A 23,878-nucleotide genomic window follows, 5' to 3' on the forward strand; every position below is an offset into this window, starting at 1 on the left:
TCTGGTGATTCCCACTACTTAACAGGAAATGTTATGTATGATTGCATTCATACGGCGTGAGCTGGAGTATGCACGCACATACATAGTTGGCTGTTAAAGTGCAGTCTAGAAATACCTCACTCTGCTCATTAATCTCAACAGCACGCTGTGATGAACCTAAAAGCCAGACTTAACAGAAGTGATCCACATCAGCCTTCAAGTAATTACGACAGTAAGGAAAGTCTTTCAGAAATGTTCCGACAAGGTCATGTGCACTTGCAAGAAATGCCTCTTACCATTCAATATTTGCTGTTCAGCGTGTGTGTGAGAGAGGTGGAGTCTGTGTGATAGCTCGGCATTATCAAATCCATATGCTAACAACACCTCCCTCTCTCTGTAGTGCTTGAATAAAGCCAAAGACCTGCCGTGAACTCAGGTTTGTTTAACCCTGGCAGCTGCTTTTTTACACATAAATGTCTACATAAAGTTCAATTTCATTTAAGCACAGACGGCAGTTGTCAACAAGCTTCTCAGAATAGGCATCTGGTTGGCAAATCACACTGATGACAGACAGAACGGATGACGCTGCTTGTTGTTGCTGCTGCTTCAGGCTATTTGAATTTGAGCTTTTGGGCATCAGCTCTAACTTAAGTTATTAAAATAAAAAAACAACACCTCTATATTTCACAATTTTACAGGTTTAAGCAAGGTGTGTCTCCCACTTGTAAAAGATTATTACATATTTACATATTAAAAAATGAACTGAATCCTTGCTGTTTCAGCACTATGACAAACACCCATATTGTCTGCTCCCTCCTAGTATGTTAACTCTAAATCTTGAACTCTAAGCAGTCCAACACTTTCAGAGATAGCATCAGCGCTAACGCTAAAGGCAGTCAGGAGTGACGTGGAATGAATTCTAATGAGCGGAGCAGAAAATTTTCCACTTTTCTTCCTGGATCACCGTGGGTCTCTAATTACACTGTGTGAAGCAGGTGGGGTTGTTTTTTTCTTTTTTAAGAAAACAAGGCACTTTACTGAAACCTGTCAAAAGCAGCATTTAGACCACACATTCCCTCAAAAATATGACTTTTTACAGTTAAAATCCGCTTGGGTAGATGCAAGGAGCGAAGGCAGGCTTAGTAGAAACGTCACAAGACTGCCTCCCTCCTGAAGCGTGACAAGCCGGTGGACACAGAGCATTATTTCCACTGTAAGGAGACGGGAGAGAGAAGGCAAACTCATTGCTCGTACTAACTAGCTGGGTCTACACCGACTCAGAGGGAGAGCTACTGAAAGAAAACAACAGACATGCTGGCACACCACAGCAGAGTACAAGGGTCAGAGGAGGGAAGCAGGTTACCTGAGAGGGAAGAGGAGCGGATTACAAGTGCCTTCCTGCTGCTCTTTGGCTACAAACAACTATGTTGAGTTTGGTTTAACTTAAGAGGTGCAAACAGGCGGCTTAACAGAACGCACAGTGCTTCTTCAGGTACACATTGGCTCCAAAGAGACAAGAAACCACGATCTATCCACTAATTGTGTAGAAACACCTTGAGAAAAGAAAAAAAAAAGTGTGACTGTAAATGAAATGGTAAGCCTGCAAAAGCGTCCTTGATTCAGATATTACAGCATTGCTGGCACTAACCTCTGAGATCTTCATGGAGGAAAACTTTCTTTACACAAGCACAAATATTACACAGTGAATGGTTTATACAAACACTGCAAAATCTGACTTTGAAAGATTTTAAATAGTTGAAAGGCTGACCACATGTGCTTAACGCTGAATACTGAAAGGAAACAGAAACGAAAATGCCATTAAAGACACACAAGAGTTTCTCTGCAACCTCCGAATGAGCTGAAGATACAGACAACCAAAGCTCGAATGATATTAGGCTATTTGGCGATATATCAGTATCAGCATTTGTAACGGCCAATACATGAAAATTTAAAGAGTACAGAAGATATGAGAGAAACACCCTTTAATCAAGTTATGAGTGTTGATGTTACGTAGTTTGTCCACCAGGGACTCACCAACAACAACTAGCTAATCCAATCTGAGTTGGACAGATAGTTAACTGATAATCCATGAGTTGTTTCGACAGTAAAACAAGACAGTTCATAATCAGCACTGTCACATTATCTTAGTAAGGACTCCTAAATAAAGACACGCAACAACTGTTAATGAAATCTATGTTCTGTGTGTCTGGCAGAAAATGAAATATCGGCCAATGTATCCGATTTTTAAATCATCAAGTATTGGCATCGGTCTTAAAAATTCTGTATTGATCGGGATCTAGAGACACCTGGTGAAAGAGGCAGAGAAGCAGAGCTGAAAAAGACAGCAGACACAGGTGAGACAGAGTAATCAATGTCTCGGAAAATTTCAGTTCCAGCCAGCCAAACCCCACAAAACAGTACACACCAACGGCAAACAGCGAAAGAAGCTAGATGGTCAGGCTCGCAAGAACAATATTAGCTGAACCGAAGGATGAGCCGGGTCTTTTCTTTCTTGCTTTTTTATTTGCATGGATCATTTCTTCTCACAGACTACATTTAACAAAACATCGATACAGGACGGTATCGCGATATTTTGCATAGCGATATTGTATCAATACAGGGACACCAAAAATAGGCATTTTATTGATATTTGAAAATAAATATATAAATAATAATTATACGAAAACACTCTACTAAGAAAAGGGTTCATCTCTTGCACCGCCCTACTGACATAACGTTAGCCATGTGTACTTACAATAAGTTGGCTAAACTGAAAACTGGACACTTAACATAGTACATAACTGCCAGCTTGATCCCATTTGACTGCAGGCTGATTATGTCTTATGACAGCATTTATAGTAGGTTTTAGTGACAGTGTTGGTGTGCTTGACAATCTCATTTTGCAACAAAAAAGAATGACTGAAGTGAGATAACTTTATCTGCTTAGATAAAACAGATTGGAAAAACAACAACAACAACAACAACAACAACTTTGAGGCCATAACTTACAGTTGAAATAACAGATGATAAATTATATTACATGTTTTTAGCTTATCACAAAATGTTAAAAATCAAGCTACCATCAGATCATAAGTGAAATGTTGTGATAATGTATTGTGGGGGTCTGGTGATTCCCACTACTTAACAGGAAATGTTAGTGTATTCTGCCTACTTTTTGTTTTTCATATTTATGTATTGCTATAACAGGAAAACTAAAAAGAAAATGTTAGCTAACTGAGTTTATTTAACAAAAACAAAACAGCAACTAGGGTTCTAAGTCGTTAGTCTGTCTTCAGAAAGTGAGCATGCCATGCTGGGTGGTATAATTTGATGGAAGGAGTTAAAGCAAGCAGGGGTGGTTGACACTGTCAAAACAATGTGACTCAAACAAGTTGAACTTTCATTTATAGAACGAATCATTCATTGACATGAAAGTGTCAATTGATGTTGGGACTCCTGGAAAATGATTAATAATTTTCCAATAAGCTCTTCAAACTCTGAGAAAACTGACAGTGAAAGTGTGGGTGATAAATCAACCTGAAAGTGTCAACTCAAGTGGAGGCTGAAGGGGGGGGAAAAAAAAGGTAGCTCCACCGTGCTATTTGCCAGGTGAGGTAGAGTGAACACAACTGTGAATGAAAGAATGAAGCAGATCACACGGGTACGCTCTAACGTATCTCAACATATCACTCTCCCACTGAATAAATACTGCCTGTTGCTGCTGCTCCTTTGAGCCAATCCACCTCCTTCCCCCCAGTCACCTGACAGAGCCTTTGGAAGGCCACAAAGTGCAAGTTCAATGTACACAAAGCCACCGCGCAGCCATGACCCACTTTATACCTGCAGTATTGTAGAGGTTATAGTGGGAGGAAACGTTTGCTCCACTCCTCTTTCCCAGCGCCTGTCAGGGCAAGCCAAGGTCAAGGAAGAGGGTTTATTTTATTTTATTTTGTTTCCACGTGGCAACGGCTCAGTGGATTCTGCCAGAGCAATTTCCATGTTTTTCACACTCCGCGTGCCTCGATTATCCTGTCATTACACAGCATTCCTGCAGCCAGCTCAGTTGGTAAAACACCTAATTGAAATTATGAATACTTTGAGCACAACAGAAGAGGAAGTGCCAAGCTTAGCTCTGCTGGAACTTGTACCATCAGAGCAGAAATATCACATGCCAGTCATGATTCACCACAGCTGTGATGGGAGCACGGAGCAGAGGGAGCACTCTGCTAACCTCAGGGGTTAGACTGCTGCTGACTGGCAAGCAGTCAAGTGCTGAGGCATAGATATGTGAGCACCTTGGCGCTGCATAGTGCCACATCATACACGGCTAGGAAAAGGATGAAAAGCAAACTCACAAAGAAGTCAGACCAGTTGATCCTCTACACGAACACGGCGCTGACTGCATGACAAGAAGGTCCTGCTAAAATTGAGCTTTAAACCCCAACACACATTTTGATCCCACGCAGGAAGTTGGGTTTGTTTCTGGGAGCAGACACCTGCAAGGGTAGACAGACTCCAGGAGAGCTGAGTCTGATTATCTGGCGACAGGGAGGGCCCGGGGAGGAGAGGCGAGCAGGAGCAGCAAGAGGAGGCGGCGGAGGAGAGGGGTGTTATGTTCCCAACTGTTGCATCCCAACCTTAAGTAGGTCAACTTTGATGCAGGAAATACACCTCGTCGTGGGTATAACAAAAGAAATTTCCTCCCATGATCACCCCGAGCGCTCATACGTGGCTCTCTCTCTCTTTCCGTGGTTGGATAACACGCTGAAAGTGCAGCAGCGCAACACCAGGAAAATGCATTTACAGCGGCTGAGCGCACTCACACACAGCGAAAGTTAACCTAATGCACTTCATCCACTCCCTCTCATTTCCACAAAATGCCGCGATCCCTAACGGTTATCTCCACGGAACAAAACACGAGTACTTACCAGCTGTTTACACCGCAGTGAGAGACAATGTTGACATGTAGGCAACTTGCTTGTTTTACCTCCTCGAAGTACCCCGCAGACTTATTTGTGCAAAGCAAAAACAAAAAAAACTGGTCAAACCAGAACGGCAAGTTAAAAAGAAGGGTGAAAACGCCACTCGGAAATACTCCTTTGTACTTTGCTAGTTACTTCTTCGCCACACTTTCATCTGAAGTTGTCGGCGGAGGCAGGCGCCATGTTTGTGTCTGGGCTGATAGAGTTAGAGCTTTCCTCTGAACCTCTCGCTCTCTCTCGCTCTCTCTCTCTTTCAGACTGGAACCGCCCAGAGAAAAGGAAACGCAACAAACCACCGCTGCAACTGACAGCGCGAGCAAGCGCGCTCGCGAACAAGGAGCCGCTTCTGGTGAATCCTTTCAAAGTAAAAGACTTTGAAATGATTTTCAACTTTTTGATGCAATTCACGCTGCATGTGTGTATTTTATATAAGTTAATATTCGGTAAATTGGGGGGAACATAAGGTGGAGGGCAAAGAATCCAACCGGTCCCCTGGAAGACTTTGGAAAATGTGATAGATTTTGAACTGCTAGCTGCATTGTCGTGGGTTTTGCAGCTTTTCTTATCGATAAAGACTCCACCTTATTTGCCACTGATATTGCATTAACGTAGTTATGTAATAGATCAACAATTGAATAACAGAAAAGCTCCAGTTTTTCTACTAGCTACAACAGAAATTTCTGTTTTTTATTATGATAGGTCCACATTACAAACAACCCGTTTGTTAAACCTGTAAATTAACAAAAACATTGTTTTTATAAATACATGACTGTCTGGGCAGTTAAATTTTACTCATTCATCATGTAAAGAAATTGAGATGTACTGTTACTGGACTTCTTTTATAACATTATGACATCTCAGGGATCAAATGTTTAGGTAAATGTCTTTACACTGACTGAAAGGGCAGTTTAAGGTCCACTTAAGATCAAAGTAGGCCCACAATATAAAGGGAGTCTGAAATTCCAGCTATGTAGTTCAACCAGCTTCACTTCTATAAAGTTCCAGATGCAGCCGAAATATATTGTCATGCAACACTAATATGTAAATCAATATATACAAATGGGAGGATCTAGGTGTTTGTATGGTTTCACCTCACTTGTTCCTTCGGTGCAAAATAAGTCTTTGAGTAATGACCCACCTATATCTTTTTAAAGGATTTTTTAAATCCCAGATTATAGTTTGTCTCTAAATTGTTTTCATTTCATTAAATTAAACAAATCCATCTGGGGAAAAAAGAAAAAATTTCATTCCTCTAGTAATTTCGATCCAGTTACCAGTCTTAAGCTTCACACTGCAAACAGCACATCTGGATGGGAGGGGACTAAATGCCCATATTTCTATATAGACTTCCCCACTTTATAGAAGGGGAGAAAAAAACTTAGTGGGAAATAAAGGCAAATTCGTTTCATTCAGGATTTCATGTGTTTTACACAGCACCACTCAAGTCAAATGTTTGTGCCCATACGCTGAACTTTTTATTGTGAAGGAGTAACACTCCGACTTCCCTTTTCTTGGTTTTACCAGTGCTTTGCTTCACGTTTAATTTGGGGCCATGTTTGACGCCCCCTCTCTTAAATTGCTGCAAGTCACAGCTATTAAAAAAAACAAAACAAAAAAAACAAAAAAAAACAAAAAACAAAGATAAAACAAAAACGAAGAAAAACAAAACACTAGTAGCATCATATCAATTCATTTTATGCCTTCCATGCACCACAATTAACAGGTAAAACTTAAACATCACTAAAACAAGGAATTCTTCGAGTGATTATTGGAGAAGTAACACTTTGAGAGAATTCTTTATTTCCATCATGTTAAAAACTGAGCCAGTGGTGCAGTGTAAATTGCTGGGGAGGCAATACATACACTCTAGTCAAAAAAATCTTGATTTACAGACACAACAAACAAACAAAACACAAACAAAAAAAATATATACATGCTCATATTTGTTACTTAAAAACAAAAAACAAAACAGGAGGCTGAAGACTGGACACTGACTGTAGCTAACACTTCATGTCATCCATTGGGGAGAATGTGATCAGCTCGGGAAGCCTGTACTCCTGCTTCTTTAGAGGTGAAGGGGTCTTCAGCGCATCTAGATCGAGTGAAAAAATCGTATCTGTGGCTTCCTTTGATGATGCTGGCTCCTCCGACCAGTCTCTGTCCAAACCAGAAAGCGTGTAATCTGACAGAAGGCACTCAGGCGTCCTCGTGCCCTCCATCAACAAGCCGTCATTTCTTGCGTCATGCTGATGGCAGTTTAACGGTGGCTGCTTCACTTCGAGCTTCAGTAAGGGAATCAGTTGCTCATCGTCGTCTTCGCTTTTCATCTCTTCGTCATCGAGGCTGAGCAGACTGTCGCACCCTGGAATTTCTGGCAGAGTTTCTTGGTCGAGGCTGAAGTGGACCACACTGCTGCCTGTGCCGCCTGGGCTGTTGTGAGCCTCTGTGATAAAGGTGTCCCATGCAAGAATGGACTTGTGCAAGGCCCCCTGCTGGCAGACCGGAGGGCTGCTGTGGCTCCTGACAGCTGATGGGACAGTCTGGGTGGTCGTGTCGGAACCTGGGGACTCTGAGCTTGGCGACCCATCGTGGTGCTCACTGACCGGGGTGAGTTGCTCTATTATGCTGTCATTAAACTCAGCAGGAGGCTGATTTTTCTTCACTTTGTCTTCCTCGACTGCCTTACGCCAGGAGCTTTTGACATCCATAACTTTGGGAAGAAATAGCGAGGAGGAGAAAAGCCATTTTATTAGGTAAAGGAACACATTAAGGGAAGCTTTTGAATGTCAGGTCCTATATTTTATCACTTACTCAAGCTTTCAGGGGTACGTGGCAGCTGCTTACGAGCAGAGAAGGGATCTCTTTGAAGACTGCTGAGAAGAGCCTCCAGCTCCAAACCTTTAACCCTGCCCTCTGAAGGAGCGGCTGTAGTTACAGCATCTGCAAACTAACACCACGTGCACACAAATGTCAACAATGAATCAGAAAATCTTGTTTTCAACAATCGCTATGCCCCTTTTTAGACGTATGAACCCTCATGAAATTCTCAGTTATACAGCATTTACTACAGATTTCAGTAGTTTAGTTGACAGTCTTTAAAATACCTGATCAGCAAGGTTGTCATATTCCATGTTTAATATCTGAGTCTTTGTCCTCAAGGGAGTCACGTTCCAATCAGTATGGGTCATCTTCCTCACACTCACCTGATGCACAAACATTGATTTTATTTATTCATTTATTTAAACATTAGTGGAACAAGTGTACTATTGTTTCAAGAACAGAATTCAGTAAATATGAAACTAACTTTGAAAACAGAAAATGTGAAATATGACACTTGCCTGAGGTGATGATCGTGGTGCAGCTCTTTGAGGAGGAGGAGATGGGGGCGTGTCAAAAAGCCAGTCCAGAGAGGTATTCGCTCGTGTCATTTCAGTCTTGACAACAGGACTTTCGGGCCTCTCGACTGTCACCGGGAAAGTGCTGTTTAGATAAGAAAGTGCTTAATTATTCCAAACACATTTGCGCATCACATCTTTTGATATAAAAGTAATCAATTTGTGGTATAGGTAGGTACTTCACTACATGCTCCAGGTTAACAAGGTTAAGCTCATTCACGTCATGCTATGTTCTATCATCATATTTATACAGAAATAAAGTGTCTGCTCCGTATCTGTCCGTGGCGATTTCTCTCAATTCGCCGCGGTCATCAGAGAGCAGGGATGTTCTAGGGAGGACTAGTGACAGGCAGAGCACTGCTCAGGACTGCCCAGGTATCTGCCTCCCAGCAGAAAGTAAAAGGAATAATGCTGTCATGAAGTTCAAATATCCCTGATAATATTACCTTTTAAGGTTGGAAAAATTTATCTTGACGTCATCCTGTGATCCTCTCTCCAAGTGCTTCTCCTCTGAGGGGGAAAAACAAATAAATGCTAATTAAAAACAAAATTTAAACGTTACACCTTCATAAAAACTTTATTATAATCCGATTCCGCTCACCAAGAAGTTTAGCAGGGTACTGGGAGAACACACTGCTTTTATAACTCGCTTCAGCCGCCGGCTCAAAAGACAGTGGAGCCATTGGTGAGAGGAAGCCAAGAGCCTGAGGAGGAAGTGGGCGGGCACATAAGCTCCAAGCAACATTAACAATAGAATGTCTTAGTGTCATTTTTCACAGTACAATAACTTAATTTAAAATAAGTGCCTGTGTGGTGTGATGCACGTATATATAAAAATAAAAAAACAAAAAAAATCAAGCAACCACTCACAGGATCTTCATTCAGAAAAGAGACTAGGGGTGTTTCTTTCAGAGTGTCCATCCACTTCTTGTCCCACTCTGCCTCCAAATCCTGAATCGCACTCCTGACTTCAGGGATTTTTTCCTTAGAAATCTTCTGCCTGGGAGTTGAGGTTAAAGGACACATTTATAGTTATTAAAAGAAAAAATGTTAACAGTTATTACCACAAATCTATTAACGCAGCATTTTCCAAACGACAAGCATCCAGAAACTTGGATTTACAGATAATGCGGGTGCAACAGGAGGAATAGTGGAAATATCAGGTTGAATATGGAGCTGCCAGGAAGGAGAAAAATGGGAAGATTGGTGTCGTGAAGGAGGACATGCAGAGGGTTGATGTGACAGAAGAAGAAGCTAGGGATAGGGTGACATGGAGGTAGATGACCCCCTATGACGACCCCTAAAGGGAACAGCAGGAGGAAGAAGAACAAAGGGTAAATCAGCTCATGTAGAAGTGTGCACTATCAAGCGAGTACAGCTTAATGGGTACCTGATGAGGTGGAGGTCCTGCAGCGTACGGGCCATCTGGCGAGACATCTCCTGCAGGTGCTGAGGGTTGAGCTGGGGCACAGGGGCGTGAGAGACCCGACAACGTTCCTCCTTTAAGAGCTGCGCCGCGTGGGTCATCAGCTCCATCACACAGAGGAGGTTCAGCTGGTTGGCTTCATACACATTCCCAGAACTTAACTGGATTTAAAATAAAAAATAAATGTAAAACAATTATATAAATAAAAGTATACATGAAACACAAATCTACCAATATTAGCTCTGAAAGATGTTCCACATCTTCTGTAGCTGCTGCCTCGAGTGTTTCGAGACAGTAGCTTTGTGTGCACTCATGAAATGCCTAATCATACTGACCTTTCATGAGAAAGTTCAAAACGCAGTCATAAAGGACAAATACAGTGTATAGTTTTAGTTAAGGGAAAAAGAAAAAGCACAGACAAGATTTCAAAGAAGTTTCCCTGTTGTATTTAAGCAATAACCAGAGTCCATCCATCTCTTCTCACTTACCTGATGTGGGAGCTGTTCAATTCTCTCCAGCAGACAGCGGGGAATTTTAAGAACTTGATCCGTCCCATCAAGGGTGTATTGATCTACGTCTCCTTTCAGGACACTCTCCACAGCACTTTGCTCCTCTTTGATGGCCGACAACATTCCATCAATGGCCGACCACAGGGAGCGCACCTTAGGATAACAGAGAACATCTGTGAGCACTTAGAAAAACAGACACCTCGGCACACGAGTCTCTACTCATCTGAAAATAACATGAATGCATTTAGAAAACAGACTGTCACATCACAGTTGCTCCTTAAATAAATAGTACAAAGACTCTCCAGCGTTTTGAAAAGTTAACATTACGTACTTTTTTGAGCTTCTCAGCTGTAGAAGTTCCTTCCTCCTGAGTGCAATCATTGCTGTAGCGCCTGAAAGGACACAGCTCCATTACTTCAATGGGTCTTAAATTAAATCTGGCATATTGAGAGAGAAATTATACATACTTAAGCAGCTCATCATACTTGACACCTTCTGCTTTGATGTCCCTCATAGACTTCACCAAAAGTCTTCACAAGAGAGAAACAAAAAGAGACTTAAAACAAGTTTAAAGTAGCAGAAGCTAACTTCCATTTCTGCATTCAAACCTTCAGCATAACAAAGCTGTAGTCACAGCGGATACATTGCTATATCAGAGCTCAGGAAGCAGAGTTGAAACACATCACTTGAAGTGATGTACTGTGCCTCCATTCACAGGTTACTGAGACACTCAGCGGAAGTGAGCCTGTCGTTTACAAAATATCTTTCACACAGAAGGGAAGTGAAGCACAAACAAATACATAGCATCAGCCATAAATTTATACCCACATAAGAATAGAGGAAGCAAGTAAAATAATAGAAATAACACAATGAACAAAGACTGAAAGTAAAATGCCGTGTCTTACAGGTTTGTCTGTGAAGGTTCTCAGTCTTACAGGTCATGGTAATCTAAGGAGCTTGGAAAGAAAAGCGTCTGGACTTCTTTAAGGTTCTTGAAGACTTCTCATCCCAGAAGCTTCTTCTGTTCTAAGAGCAACTGGTAGAGAGTCACAGTGTCCCTAAGAGGGTTGTTGATGCCAGTATTGATCATCTGCCTAATCATATGAGCAAAGGTGTGAAAACGGGTGTAGGTCACAATCAGCCAAAGTTTCGGGTTTCCCCATTGTGAGACCTTGCCCCACCCTATCATGTGATTTACTGAGATCAAATTACCCAGGATGTGAGTGGGCGTTAAGGCATCCGAGAAGAGATCCCAAAACTGGATTATAGATGGCAGACAATTGGTGTCGTAAGCCACCACCTCTGTTCAAAGATGGTCGTTTACAATGGGGATAGATCGCTTCTTTCACTCCTCTTTCAATCCACTCACTGTGTTTATTTTTTGCTTTGTTACTCTCCAACATTTGTTCTTAGAGCTGAAGAAGCTTCTTGGGTGAAAGGTGCAACGTCTTCAAGAAACTTTAAGAAATCCAGTTGCTTTTCTTTCCAAGCTCGTTAGGTTTGGAAATTAGTGTGGGAAAAATGTCGGCTGTATTTTAGTACTGCAGTGAATAGAATAAGGAAATGACAAAACATCCTTGGATAGAGCAGTGAAACGGAGTACTAAGATTTATTTGACTTTACTAGTTTAGTACAATTTGCAATTTAATACTAATTTAAATAATTTAAAGTGATAGGAAGTGTATTTTCTGTACATTTATATCATTATACTAAGTAAACATTTATTACATTTTTCTTAATACCTTGTACTTCTCTAACATCTTCTGTTCTGCTTCGACGAAGCCTGATACAGGAATCCTCACACCACAATACCTGAATTTATTTGTTAGGCATTTACTTAGTAAGCACTTTATTGTATTTCACAGCAAGTTTTAGTAATTGAACTCTTTAACTTGTTACTATTTTAACTGTACTCCGTTCTGAGCAATTATTCCCTGATGTAGTCATTTTGTTCTGTCATATTGTGTTTATTTTACTGCTCTACCATTATGTTAAAGGTTATATTTTAGGTCTTCTACGACCCCTTTCACTTCAATACCCACCGGGGCATAAAAATGGCAGCATGTATATTTTTTGGCATTTGAAAAGCAAACTCATAGACTTGAGTAAATTAAGTCACACATTATTTTTTTCCTTTCTTAATTATATACAAGTCCTGATTATTTTATTTTGGTAAAAAGCTAAAACTTCTTAGTTTGGTGACATTTCAAAAAAAAAAAAAAACTTTACAACTCTGTAAAGCTGCTTAAACCAAAAGTGCACTTACTGGGCCCGTCTCTGGTATTCATGGAGAAAACGATCCTGTCCCACTGCAGTTTTCAAAAATCTGGCACGGACCAGATTGAACCTCTTAATTGCCAAGTTTGACGTCGAAGCCGGCATTGCCGCCGCCTCAGGTACCCAGCTGCCATCTGACAACAATAATGTTCAAGATCACATCATCATTTGGTTGGCATCTTTGCAAGCCAGGTCCATGGCAGATGAGATTAATAGGAGAACAGAAGTCATGTTTAATTCTGTCACTTTAAACTTTAGGAATTGTAGATTCGAGAGGCTACACAAGACCTACCTGTAGCAAAGGTCTTCATTTCCTGCAGCATGACATGCTTGGCCAAATGAAGCATCAAGCTGACAAACTTGGGGCCTCCAGGCGAGAGAAACAATGATGCCACCACTCTGGATCCAGTATTTGCAGTTTCTTCCTGCACATCGTCAAAAAAAAAAAACAAAAACAGATGGCTGTCAGCGACCTAAATACAAACTGTTTTTGCTAATAAAAAGGTTTCATTATAGATTACTATACGACCCACAAAATTAATCAAATTGTAATCTTGAACAAAACTTTGGCTTTTCAAGAAATTCCCCATTAGAAATTTTCAAAATGCATGTTCTGTCAATAGAACGCAAAGCAAATCAAGCGCTCCCAGAATTAGCATCCAATGATGTGTCTGCAAGTGCCAATTGCAACTGTTCTCGCACAGCACAGTGTGAAGTTTGTGGACTTCACAATGCTAATGTGAATCTTCAACATCAATAAAAGCGACCCTATCCCGCACATCTGCGTATCCATACAGCACACACAGAGTCTGTAAACACCAAGGCAACTCCATTTGGCCAAAAATAGGTGTCTAGCAAACATAGTGAGTAATGAAAGCTTCAAGAAAATGGGTCAACATACTAAGCAAATGATATATTATTCACACACACACACACACAGTCATTTTTCTCAAGTGAAAATACCTGTGCTTACACTCTAAAATCAGGGGGGAATAAGAGAGGGATCTCATAGCTCTTTACTTTGAGTTTTATTCCCATCCATCATGCAGGAACAATGAATGAAATAAAACACTGTACTTTGCTTCAAGGAGATGCACTTGAATAAACGCCTTATTCGTCTGCAACGATTAACATAAATGTAGCACAATGCAAATCTTAAAGAAGTGCCCTGTCTGTTTAATTCAGTCTTAAACTTTCGTACAATTTCTTTTATTCTTTTGATTCTCACCATGATTTCTCGCAGCCAAGCGCAGGTAACTTTGCGGAACTCGGCGTCTGCTTTTGGGTTTAAAACAGGCCAGCAGTGCCTGAAAACCCAAGGATAAATGAGAAGAGATTAAAAACAAATACTGGCGAAGACAATGAATCATATATCTGAGCATACAAGACTGGTTATAATTGTCTTTACCTATATGCCTCATGAAACCGTGTCCGGTTGAGTTTCTCCAGCAGGAAATGGGTCACTATGTAAAAAGCATCTTTGTTGGGTTTGTCAAACATGTTCCTGTGGGACATCAAACTAAACTTAGCAGGAAACGCTTACGCTCCAGGGAGAGTGAATGGCAACGTACAAAGTTAAAGTAGCGACATTTCGCACAGTAAGGAATAGCTAGTATTATTCATAAAGACATGAAAAGCAAACTCACGGCCCCATGATGATGTGTTTAGCATTAATATTGGTTTTGCCAGCGATTGACGACACTGCAACGTCCGGTTGAAATCCCAGCCCAAGAAGAGAGAACCACAAATACTGTCCATTCTTCTTCTGCAATAGTGCCGGATTGGCCATTATTCAGAGGAGTAAGAAGCACCGTGATTGTGTCCGGAGGCGAATTCAAAGCTCCAGACTGGCAAACAGAAAACCGCTAGTCCGCTAGCCTCCCTGCTAGCAACGACGTTTACTCTTCGCTAACTTACGCCAACAAGGCCCGTTCACAATAACAAACACTGCCAGGAAACAGTTACATTATAAGAGAGGCTGCCGCTGACGTTAAATCCACGTTGACGTTTGTTAATATACATTTCACACATTTCATAGTCCACTGAGAACTGGAAAACAAAAAAAAGGTAACGCAAGGACACAAACCGCCAATTTTTCTAAAGATTACCCGGATGTTTTAAATTACTTCCGGTTAGCGAAGGTAGCGACGCACGGGATTCCCATTGGAAATTTAAAAAACAAAAAAACTCACTATTGTAACGTGCTTCTTCTTATTGTATTTTTCACTATAAGTAACTATATTTTTTGCAGTTTTTGTCGAAGGTAAATTTGACATATAAAGGCGTAGCCCTGGCAGATACAAAGTTTTATTGGACTTTGGCCAGAGCAGCTGTACTATGCTCTAAAAATTTCCTAAGCTATTACTGGTTTAGATTTCACTGGGAAGACAGTGTTTCTAGAAAACCACGTGTGATATTACCAGCCAAGTCTTCCACCTAAAAAGCAGCTTATAGCTTAAGTATACTAGAAATCCCGTACTTTACCCATAGTTGCTTGGGTTATTAGGATTGTACACAGGTCAAAGTCCAACAATCATAACATCCACAAGTGCTTCACCTAACTCTGCCCTTAGTTCTGTTTGTCTTGTTCAAACAGGATGAGGTCTTGCAGCAAACCCAGCACATTTCTCCAGCTTGAAGAGCTTGATGTTATCCTGGAAAAAGCTGAAGGATTTGGTTGCAGGGCTGGCAGGTCTTTTGTGTGTGTTGCAAGGCACCCACTGGATGTGGTTGGGTCATCAGTGTTTCCTGATATAAAAAGCTTTTGTTGTTGTTTTTTTAAATAAGATATTTAAGTGCTCCTGAGTGCAAACGTGACAACACTACTGACATTTCATGGCTTTTTGTTGCGTAACTTTATTCAGTCCTGTTAGCTTCAAATAATGCTTTTGCTCTTTTATTGGACACAATGACATCACGTCACATTATCTGTCACAGCTTTTGAGTCAGTTGAGACACCGCGGACAGGGAGGCCTGGATATGTCTGCTTAGACTGCTTGGACTCAGATAAGAAGCAGGAAATGGATCAATCGAGATGTAACTTTACACAGCAAACTGTTTTCTACAGTGTAAATCAGTCATACACTGTTAACCACATACTTTAAAAAATAAATCAGTCAAAAGGCTTTGGAGAGGTGTTGCAGTAATAAAAACAGAGTCAGCGTATGGCAAATTTTCACTTGTCCTTCTTTTATTGTGGAACATACAATTATTTAGATCTCCACCACAACTGGTTAAGTAGAACAGAGTAATAGAAACAAGTGCTCTTTTTTGTCTAAATCATTCATATCATTGTAGTTCTTTTAAAAGCAGCTGGCAACACTCTCCCACCTTCGATGGATCAGACACTGATGAGTACTTGGAAATCTGAGAGCTGACTCCCAACGAGCGAGCCAGATCCTGGGCTGTTTGATCTGAGGCCACTGTGGTTCCCAAGGCTACCAGCAGCCTAAATACAGCCTCCTTGTCTTGTACTGTCTCCAGGGCTCTACTGGCCACAGATAGGCACTGGGCCTTGGCCTCAAGGTCAGGCTGGAGATGGAGACAGCCAGCGTAGTTAAGCACCAGAGTGGCCAGGGCAATATGGATGTTCTTATTGCAGACGGTGGCCAGGTCAGCAGCACGTGATAGCACCGTTTCACGCTGGGCCATGAGGAGGGCTCGGCCATGCCTGCCACTGAAGCAATTACACAGAGTCCGCAGTGCCAACATCTGGTTGGCAGGACGCCCCTCGGGCCTCATTAGGTTCAGGAGGTGGTTGCACAGTTGTACACCCTCTGCATCTCCACAAAGGCTCTCATTAACCTGCGGGTGGCGCACTGCCAGCCTCATAATGTCCAGGACAGGAAACACAATATCTACAAAACATGAAGAAAGATTGGGGAGGGTCTTATTAGTGAAGAGAAATTAGCTAAAAAGCATTAAAACACACATGAATTGGGATGGGATACTTTTTTATTACCTTCAGGCCAGTGAGAAGCCTTCCAAAGCAGGTTGATCTGTTGGATGGTCGGAGCAGGCTCAGAGGAGTTGAGTCCACACACAGACAACAAAAGCCTCTCAAGGCTTTCCAGAACTTCTTCAGAGAGCTTGTGCTCCTGAGGGGCACCTCCATTTAGCTCCTTCAACTTAGCTGTTAAGGACAGGTGGAAAACACATTTTCTTACACTACGTTACGGACAAGAATAAAATAAAAATTCTTAAAATATATGAAGGTTCCAAATGTCACCCGCTTTAAAGCACAAGTTATTCAGCGAGAGTTAACAAATCACACTGAAATGCTTACCAATGATCTGAGAGCTGTTGGCTTGCTCAAAGGTCACACCATCAGTCTTAGGAAAGTAGATGTTGGTTGTTTGTCTCAAGGCTGCTGAGGAGTATGCACCACCTCCTGCAAAGCAGGGAGACAGAAAGGAAAAATAATATTAAATGCAAAAAAAAAAAAAACTAAAACAATGACAAGTATACTATTAATAAGTTATACATGCAACCTAAACTCAGGCAAAAAGAGAGAGAGCATTAACTTCTTAGAAGACTTTCTAACATCAGCAGGAGGCAAACAAAAAAAGTTTGACACTATTGCCTCATCTCGTGAATGAGGCAAGCATGCTGTGTGTTCCCGTGTATGTGTTTAAATTGCTTGTGAATGAATGAGTGTGTGTGAGTCTTTAAAGAAGAATGTGCCAGCTGCAAAGAAGAAAAGCGAGCATGTCAGCATTCTCAGAGGTCTGCTCTGTGCTTTGATGCAACGTTTCCTACTGCAGAAAATAAATGCTATGATGGTGTAAATTAGGGCTGCTCGATTATGGCAAAAATGATAATCACGATTATTTTCACTGAAATTGAGATCTCGATTATTTGACGATATTTATTTAACCCTTTAAGACCTACTATAGAACCAAGTCCGCCAGAGCTTATATTATTTTTTTTTACATGCTGTAGTGCCATTTGTGGGAGCATTTCAAGTTGCTATACATCAATACAACTGTTATAGCCCATATTTTAATAATATGTATGCATTAAGTCCATAGTAATTACATAAATTGCAAAAAAGTGCAATAAACTACAAAAAAAATTGAAAATCGCTTTTGTTTTGTTTACATATATTTCTACTTGGAGAAATTTAAGAGGTTTATCCCTCAAAACTGTTAAATACAATAAAGTTTATTATAATAGATATATATATATATATATATAGATATATATTTATAATATATATATATATATATAAAAAAACACCCAGCACACCCCTGCGGGCGGTTTATCCTTCAAGCTCGGGTCCTCTACCAGAGGCCTGGGAGCTTGAGGGTCCTGCGCAGTATCTTAGCTGTTCCCAGGACTGCGCTCTTCTGGACAGAGATCTCCGATGTTATTCCCGGGATCTGCTGGAGCCACTCGCCTAGCTTGGGAGTCACCGCACCTAGTGCTCCGATTACCACGGGGACCACCGTTACCTTCACCCTCCACATCCTCTCGAGCTCTTCTCTGAGCCCTTGGTATTTCTCCAGCTTCTCGTGTTCCTTCTTCCTGATATTGCTGTCATTCGGAACCGCTACATCGATCACTACGGCCGTCTTCTTCTGTTTGTCTACCACCACTATGTCTGGTTGGTTAGCCACCACCATTTTGTCCGTCTGTATCTGGAAGTCCCACAGGATCTTAGCTCGGTCATTCTCCACCACCCTTGGGGGCATCTCCCATTTTGACCTCGGGACTTCCAGGTTATACTCGGCACAGATGTTCCTGTACACTATGCCGGCCACTTGGTTATGGCGTTCCATGTATGCCTTGCCTGCTAGCATCTTGCACATATCTATATCTATATATATCTATATCTATATCTATATATCTCTATATCTATATCTCTCTATATCTATATCTCTATATCTATATCTATATATATATATTTTTTTTTTTTCCCCCTATTTGGGGAAATTTAAGAGGCTTATCCCTCAAAACTTTAAATACAAAAAAGTTGCAAAAAATAGTTTCCCACCACAGAAAATTTATTTTGAGGAAAAACAAAAAACAATCCTATGATGCAAATTTGCAAAGAAAACAGCAGGTGCATCAAAATAAACTATTTCCAGCAGTGCAATTCGAGTTCTAAGCATCCCAGAAACTATTCAGAAAAGTATAGAGTCAAACATGACTTATAAAAACACCAGTATAGGCTTTTAAGGCCTACAAGTAAAAAACTACATTTTCCGCAAAAATGACGTCACTTCCGGTTTCGGACAGGAAATGGCGGACATGCGATAGTTCGCATTGACATCTTTATCATTGTGGGAAGTGTTACGAACAGCTGGAATATTATGTTTTTGTTCCTGCAAGCGCTTTTTATGCAATTTTTGCAAAGCTATATGTGGAAGGAAACCGTGACCGAGGACAAGCTGATGGCATAAGATGTAAGTACAACTCCTCCGGTTTCATATGCAAAACAAATTATTGCGCTAGCTTACACGGTTCCGGTTCTACAGGGATTTAAAGGGTTAACAATAACAATGTATTGAATAATGACTTTAAAAAATAATATAAAATAGTGTGCAAATACTGATAACAGTGCAAATGTTTGCAATATAAAAAATAAATGAAAAATGTAAACATCTATGTTTAGTGAACTTTGCAGTGTTGCTCTGTGGTGCAGCTACGACACGTAGCAAAGTTTACACACTATGTCTACTTGATCCACGTCTGACTCCGCGAACCCATAATGTTTCCACACCACTGAAGTTTTTTTTACCTCTCTTTTCAACCAACGGCAGTCACTCTCCTCTCCAAATAACTTCTGCTTAGCTTTCCGAGCTTCCCTCGGGTCCTCTTAATTGTTGTGATGCGTGTTCGAAATGCAGAGAGGTGCGCTGATTTGCCACACGGAGCAGCGCGAGAGTAAAGCACGAGGGAGGGGCTAATAATCGGCTCAGTCATTTTTAATGATCGTTGAAAGCCCAGATCGTAATCGTGATTAAAATTCGATTAATTGAGCAGCCCTAGTGTAAATGTTAATAATTAATGCCAATATTCATTCAATGGCCAACCTTTTTATATGAATCTAAATGTACAAAATAATGTTACTAAAGCCTTGAAATAATGGTACACTTTAGATTGCCGCGTGCTAGCTGCTGTGACAGAAAGCAGGACGGCTGATGACAGCCTTCAGTAAGCTGCTTGATTTAAACATCACATCAGATTAAGTTAACAGCTAATCTGCTTAAACACACTTTTATTTTAACTTCTGTAGCTTTTCACTGTGTAAGATAAACAGTGGTGGATGGGAGCAGCTGCAAAGTTCCCTTTTCTTTACGCTAGAGCTTGTTGAAAAGCTGGTTTCATTCAGGACTTCCACCATCTTTTTCCCAGTAAAGATTTTTACTGTGACTATAACAACAAACACTGCTGTTTTGGACACTTAAAAAAACGATAATTTAGTGCAGTCCTGGAGCCATTTTGTTAAATGCAAAAAAAAAAAAAAAAAAGAGAGAGAGAGAGAAAGGCCTCATAACTCCATCGAAAGGTACCACTGGGATTTGTATCTCACAAGTCCCAATTGCTCCTTTCGATACCAAGTTACCTGTGAAGGGATCCGCTACACCAACAGGAGCACCTGGGTTTGGGCCTGATCCTGGGATGTAGCGACCAGTGCCTGTGAAGAAAAAACACAGCTGTGAAACTGCACTTACAGGTCAAGTTCAGACTATGAACACCTCTGAGTAAACAAACTATACCTGTAAAAGGATCAGCTCCAAATCCTGCAGTATCACTGGAAGAACCAGGGATATAGCGAGCTCCTCCTGTCAAATAAAGAGGCGAAACACATTATACATTCAATCTAAGATCCCTTAATCGTTCCAGTGAAATTAATCTAAATGTACAGCAAAGAAAGCAAAGAAGCCAGCAGCAGTATCCATCTTTTGGACCTCACCAGTGAAGGGGTCACCACCAGCGGGCTGGGCTGGTCCCACCACGTGCCCTTTGGTGTTCTCAATGATAAAATTGGCAACCTGGTCGAGGAACATGGGGCTGAGGTCATTCTTCTGCAGAAAGTTGTGCGCTGTCAGCCAGGGGTCGTCTGTCACATTGTAAGGCAGCTTCATGGATGGCCCTCCCTCATTCACATCAATGCTGAACACGTAGTCATACTCCTGCACGCAGATGGGGGGAGAGGGGGGCACATTAATGACAGCTCATATGCGACGTCCCGCTTACTAACTCTGAGCTTGTAGCCTCACCTTTCCTTCATACATGACACTCTTGGAGGTCTGTTGGTTTGAGCCTCCGACCACGTCTCCGATTTTCATCCAGCGGCCATCACTGACGCTCCACTGATATGCCTCCACCTTCTGTCCATCTTTGATCAACCGTGTCTGTCCATCGCGATTCCCTGTTGTAAACAAAACCACCCTGATGCACAGAGAACAGCTTCACCGTTTTATATGACAAAATAAATAGCAGACTGCTGCATTACCAGGCTCGTTCAGGTGTTCTTTTCCAGGAAGATCCTCCAGTTTGATGTCACCAAGATCCCCGGTCTTGGGGTCAATAGTGGCTTTGGAAAGTTCATCCTCAAAGGCCTGCAGGTCTTCTGCACTAGCCATGCGGTCCTCAGCTTCTGTAAACACGCGGATAATGCCATCGCTGTGGGCAGAGGAGAAGCTTCTGGTTTAGCCACAGAACTACTTACTGCTTCATTCAACATTTGTTTGAATGCAGGACAGATGCGACGAATGAGGACAGCGAACACTGTCTTTAATGGGCTTTTAAATATTTATGGTGTAACATGATCAAGGAAATCACTATGACCTGACTGCATATTAACATGCCAAAAGCAGCTCTATTACCTGGCTCCGACTACTATGTCACCATTAGGTAAAATACAGCAGCACCACACAGACTGAGCAGGCAGGCGGATGGTCTGAGAGCACTCTCCTTGCCTCCATATCCTCAGACTCCGGTCCTCCCCTGTGCTTATAAAATCTAAGAGAAAAAAAAAAAAAAGGGTGAGGGCAGGGTGTAGGAAGTAGCTACCATCTCAGAGTATGAAAATGGAAGCCGGCTGAATAAACCACAGAGCATCACTGACTGCTGGTTTCAAGTCTCTCAGTTCTATCCCTTGTTTTTAAATATTGATACAATCAACAAACCTTGGCTATTGGGGAAGACAGCTAAGCTGTAGATGAAGTTGGTGTGGCTGTAGTAGACCTGTACGCATTCGCCTGTCACCAGCCACCTTCTGATACTTGTGTCATTGCTACACGAGAAGAACTCAGTGTTGCTGATCACTGCCAGGTCTCTCACACAGTCCTCATGACCTATAATGGAAGGGAATATTTTTTTAACCATAACTTAACCCTAAAAAATATGCAGCTACCAATTTAAATTTTTACTTTGACAAAGTTATGGCTTTGTCCCATATCCTACAATACTGTTGGTTTATATTATTAGCCACGTAATCAAAGACAGACAACCAATCATGCTACTCATCAGCCAGTCTACTTTTTGTATACACACGCACACCCCCTCCCCCCCCAAAAAAATAAAATAAAATAAAAAAAAACATGTCCAATATACACCTGCATATCCTCACCTGTAAACGTCTTCTCACATCGTCCTGCTTTCCAAAGCTTTATGGTCTTATCTGCTGATCCCGACAGCATAAGGCCTTGTTCAGGTAAAATAGCCACTGCCCACACCGCTGCAGTGTGGCCCTGAAACAAAATTAACAAGCACAAAACATGTTCTGTCAATTTTTTCAAAACAATGGAGACACTAATCACCATCCAAGCAAGCTGAAGTGTAGAGGACCACGTACCTGCAAGGTCATCATGCACTTCTCATTGAGCCAGACTTTGGCTGTAGTGTCCCAGGAACCACTCAAAAGTGTCCCAAACTTCCCAGACGACAGAGTGCAAACTGTGGAGGTTTAAAGTTAGAAAGCCAGGAACCAGAAACACTGTGACGAGTAACACTGCAACCAGTTAATCCTCACTACTACAAAAATCCAAACAGCGAGGACAGCACAACTCACCTGTATTTTTGTGACCCTTGAGAGTGAAGAGGGGCTGCGGTCGATCCAGTGAGAAAACACAAATATTATTATCGTTCCCGCCTGTAGCAACAAGTCCCCGAGGGTATGTTTCACTGGGTGCGATGATGCATACACAGGATACAAAATTTGAGTGTCCAGACATAGAGTGCATCTCTGTGAAGCCTTTGTCTGAGCTGTCAGAGGGAGAACAGGACGAAAGTTAACAATTATTACTGAGGGAAGAAGTTAGGTCCCTTTGGCTCTAATCTGTAAGAAGGATAGGCAAATTAACAAAAATAAACACTCCGAATCGGTTTCACTTTCGTGTTTCGTAAAAGAACAGTTGCAGCTGAATGAATGACAAAGCTAATTTGAGCAAACGTTAGCACTGTGCTTTTTGGCTAACTTAGCTACTAACCATTTTTATACATATGAAATCAGAAATAGTAAAATATTCAGTAAGGCGTGATTTGGCTTGACACTTTTCTTGTCCGGACAAGTCAATCTCTTTGCGCAGAGTGACTTGTACCCTGAAATTAATCGTAGCCAGGCAGCAGTTTCTGAGCAGCAAGCTAGCGCTAGCTACCTTGAGTTTGGTACCCAGACTCTTCCGGTCCGGTCTCTGGACACAGACACGAACGCTCCCTCTGGAAAAACAGTAGCGGCGACTCCCCTGACGTCCATCTCGTGGCCCGGGATTGAACACCTGAGTTTGTACGAATTGAATGATGCCATTTTTGCTCCAACAGCACAATGAAACTACTGTGGCACTGTTAAGCTATGCGGCGTCGCTGTCAACAAACACCAGCCGCTATTGCTAGCGGAAGTTGAATTACGTCATTATTAGGAGTGGCGCACCTTTCAAACTAATGTTTAATTATTTGTGTTGAATATAAATTGTCTTACGTTTATAACATTAACATTAGAGTAGTGTTTTTCCAACTGTATTTTAGGTTTGTATTTTCGAATATATTTTATCAAAATGTATTGACCACAGTTGACCAGAGGGCGGCAGCAGAGCGAGGCCGCCACCATCCTGCTACATCAGCAATATCAAGCTGCCGACTACGCGGACCGTGCAGGAAACTAGGAATGTTGACGTAAAAATAACAGCTCAAACGTAAAAAGTGGCGCTGTTTAAAAAACAAAAATCATATTCGCTTTATCTATCGCGTCAAACGAGAGTTTAATGCTAATACCAAGCTTTTATGTAGACTTAGAACAGCTTAATAAACACGTAAGTCTCGCTAGCAAATGACTTGTGATTTTATTTAATCAAATCATTG

The 23,878-nt window shown here is 41.5% G+C and overlaps 3 protein-coding genes and 1 non-coding gene across 4 annotated transcripts in view; all 4 read right to left on the reverse strand.

Moving 5' to 3' along the window:
- Window positions 1-5,262, reverse strand: part of dennd4c (DENN/MADD domain containing 4C) — a 41,701-nt gene extending 36,439 nt beyond the window's left edge. Inside the window, exon 1 of the mRNA XM_042223119.1 lies at window positions 4,908-5,262. The gene's annotated coding sequence lies outside the window, so the exon portion shown is untranslated. The remainder of the gene's footprint in view (window positions 1-4,907) is intronic.
- Window positions 5,263-6,271: 1,009 nt separating this feature from the next.
- On the reverse strand, window positions 6,272-14,691 carry haus6 (HAUS augmin-like complex, subunit 6). The gene is made up of 16 exons (XM_005927702.3): window positions 14,215-14,691; window positions 13,977-14,072; window positions 13,797-13,875; window positions 12,861-12,993; window positions 12,558-12,702; window positions 10,759-10,821; window positions 10,623-10,683; window positions 10,271-10,444; window positions 9,747-9,943; window positions 9,227-9,356; window positions 8,958-9,060; window positions 8,803-8,866; window positions 8,300-8,441; window positions 8,066-8,164; window positions 7,773-7,908; window positions 6,272-7,671 (listed from the first exon to the last, which is right to left on the reverse strand). The coding sequence occupies exons 1-16, from the start codon at window positions 14,355-14,357 to the stop codon at window positions 6,962-6,964; spliced, it is 2,475 nt and encodes an 824-aa protein (XP_005927764.1). The 5' UTR covers window positions 14,358-14,691; the 3' UTR covers window positions 6,272-6,961.
- On the reverse strand, window positions 8,615-8,745 carry LOC121814912. The gene has a single exon (XR_006054649.1).
- A 1,046-nt stretch (window positions 14,692-15,737) lies between the features above and the next one.
- plaa (phospholipase A2-activating protein) lies at window positions 15,738-23,425 on the reverse strand. The gene is made up of 14 exons (XM_005927705.3): window positions 23,179-23,425; window positions 22,593-22,786; window positions 22,377-22,477; window positions 22,152-22,272; window positions 21,709-21,876; window positions 21,406-21,541; window positions 21,033-21,202; window positions 20,797-20,948; window positions 20,490-20,709; window positions 20,293-20,358; window positions 20,139-20,210; window positions 16,854-16,958; window positions 16,530-16,700; window positions 15,738-16,425 (listed from the first exon to the last, which is right to left on the reverse strand). Exons 1-14 carry the CDS (start codon window positions 23,325-23,327, stop codon window positions 15,857-15,859), a joined length of 2,394 nt encoding a protein of 797 aa, XP_005927767.1. The 5' UTR covers window positions 23,328-23,425; the 3' UTR covers window positions 15,738-15,856.
- Window positions 23,426-23,878: the final 453 nt, after the last annotated feature.

The sequence above is a fragment of the Haplochromis burtoni genome, unplaced genomic scaffold (assembly GCF_018398535.1).
Source record: "Haplochromis burtoni strain Fernald_Lab_line unplaced genomic scaffold, NCSU_Asbu1 Contig_102, whole genome shotgun sequence".
NCBI lineage: Eukaryota > Metazoa > Chordata > Actinopteri > Cichliformes > Cichlidae > Haplochromis > Haplochromis burtoni.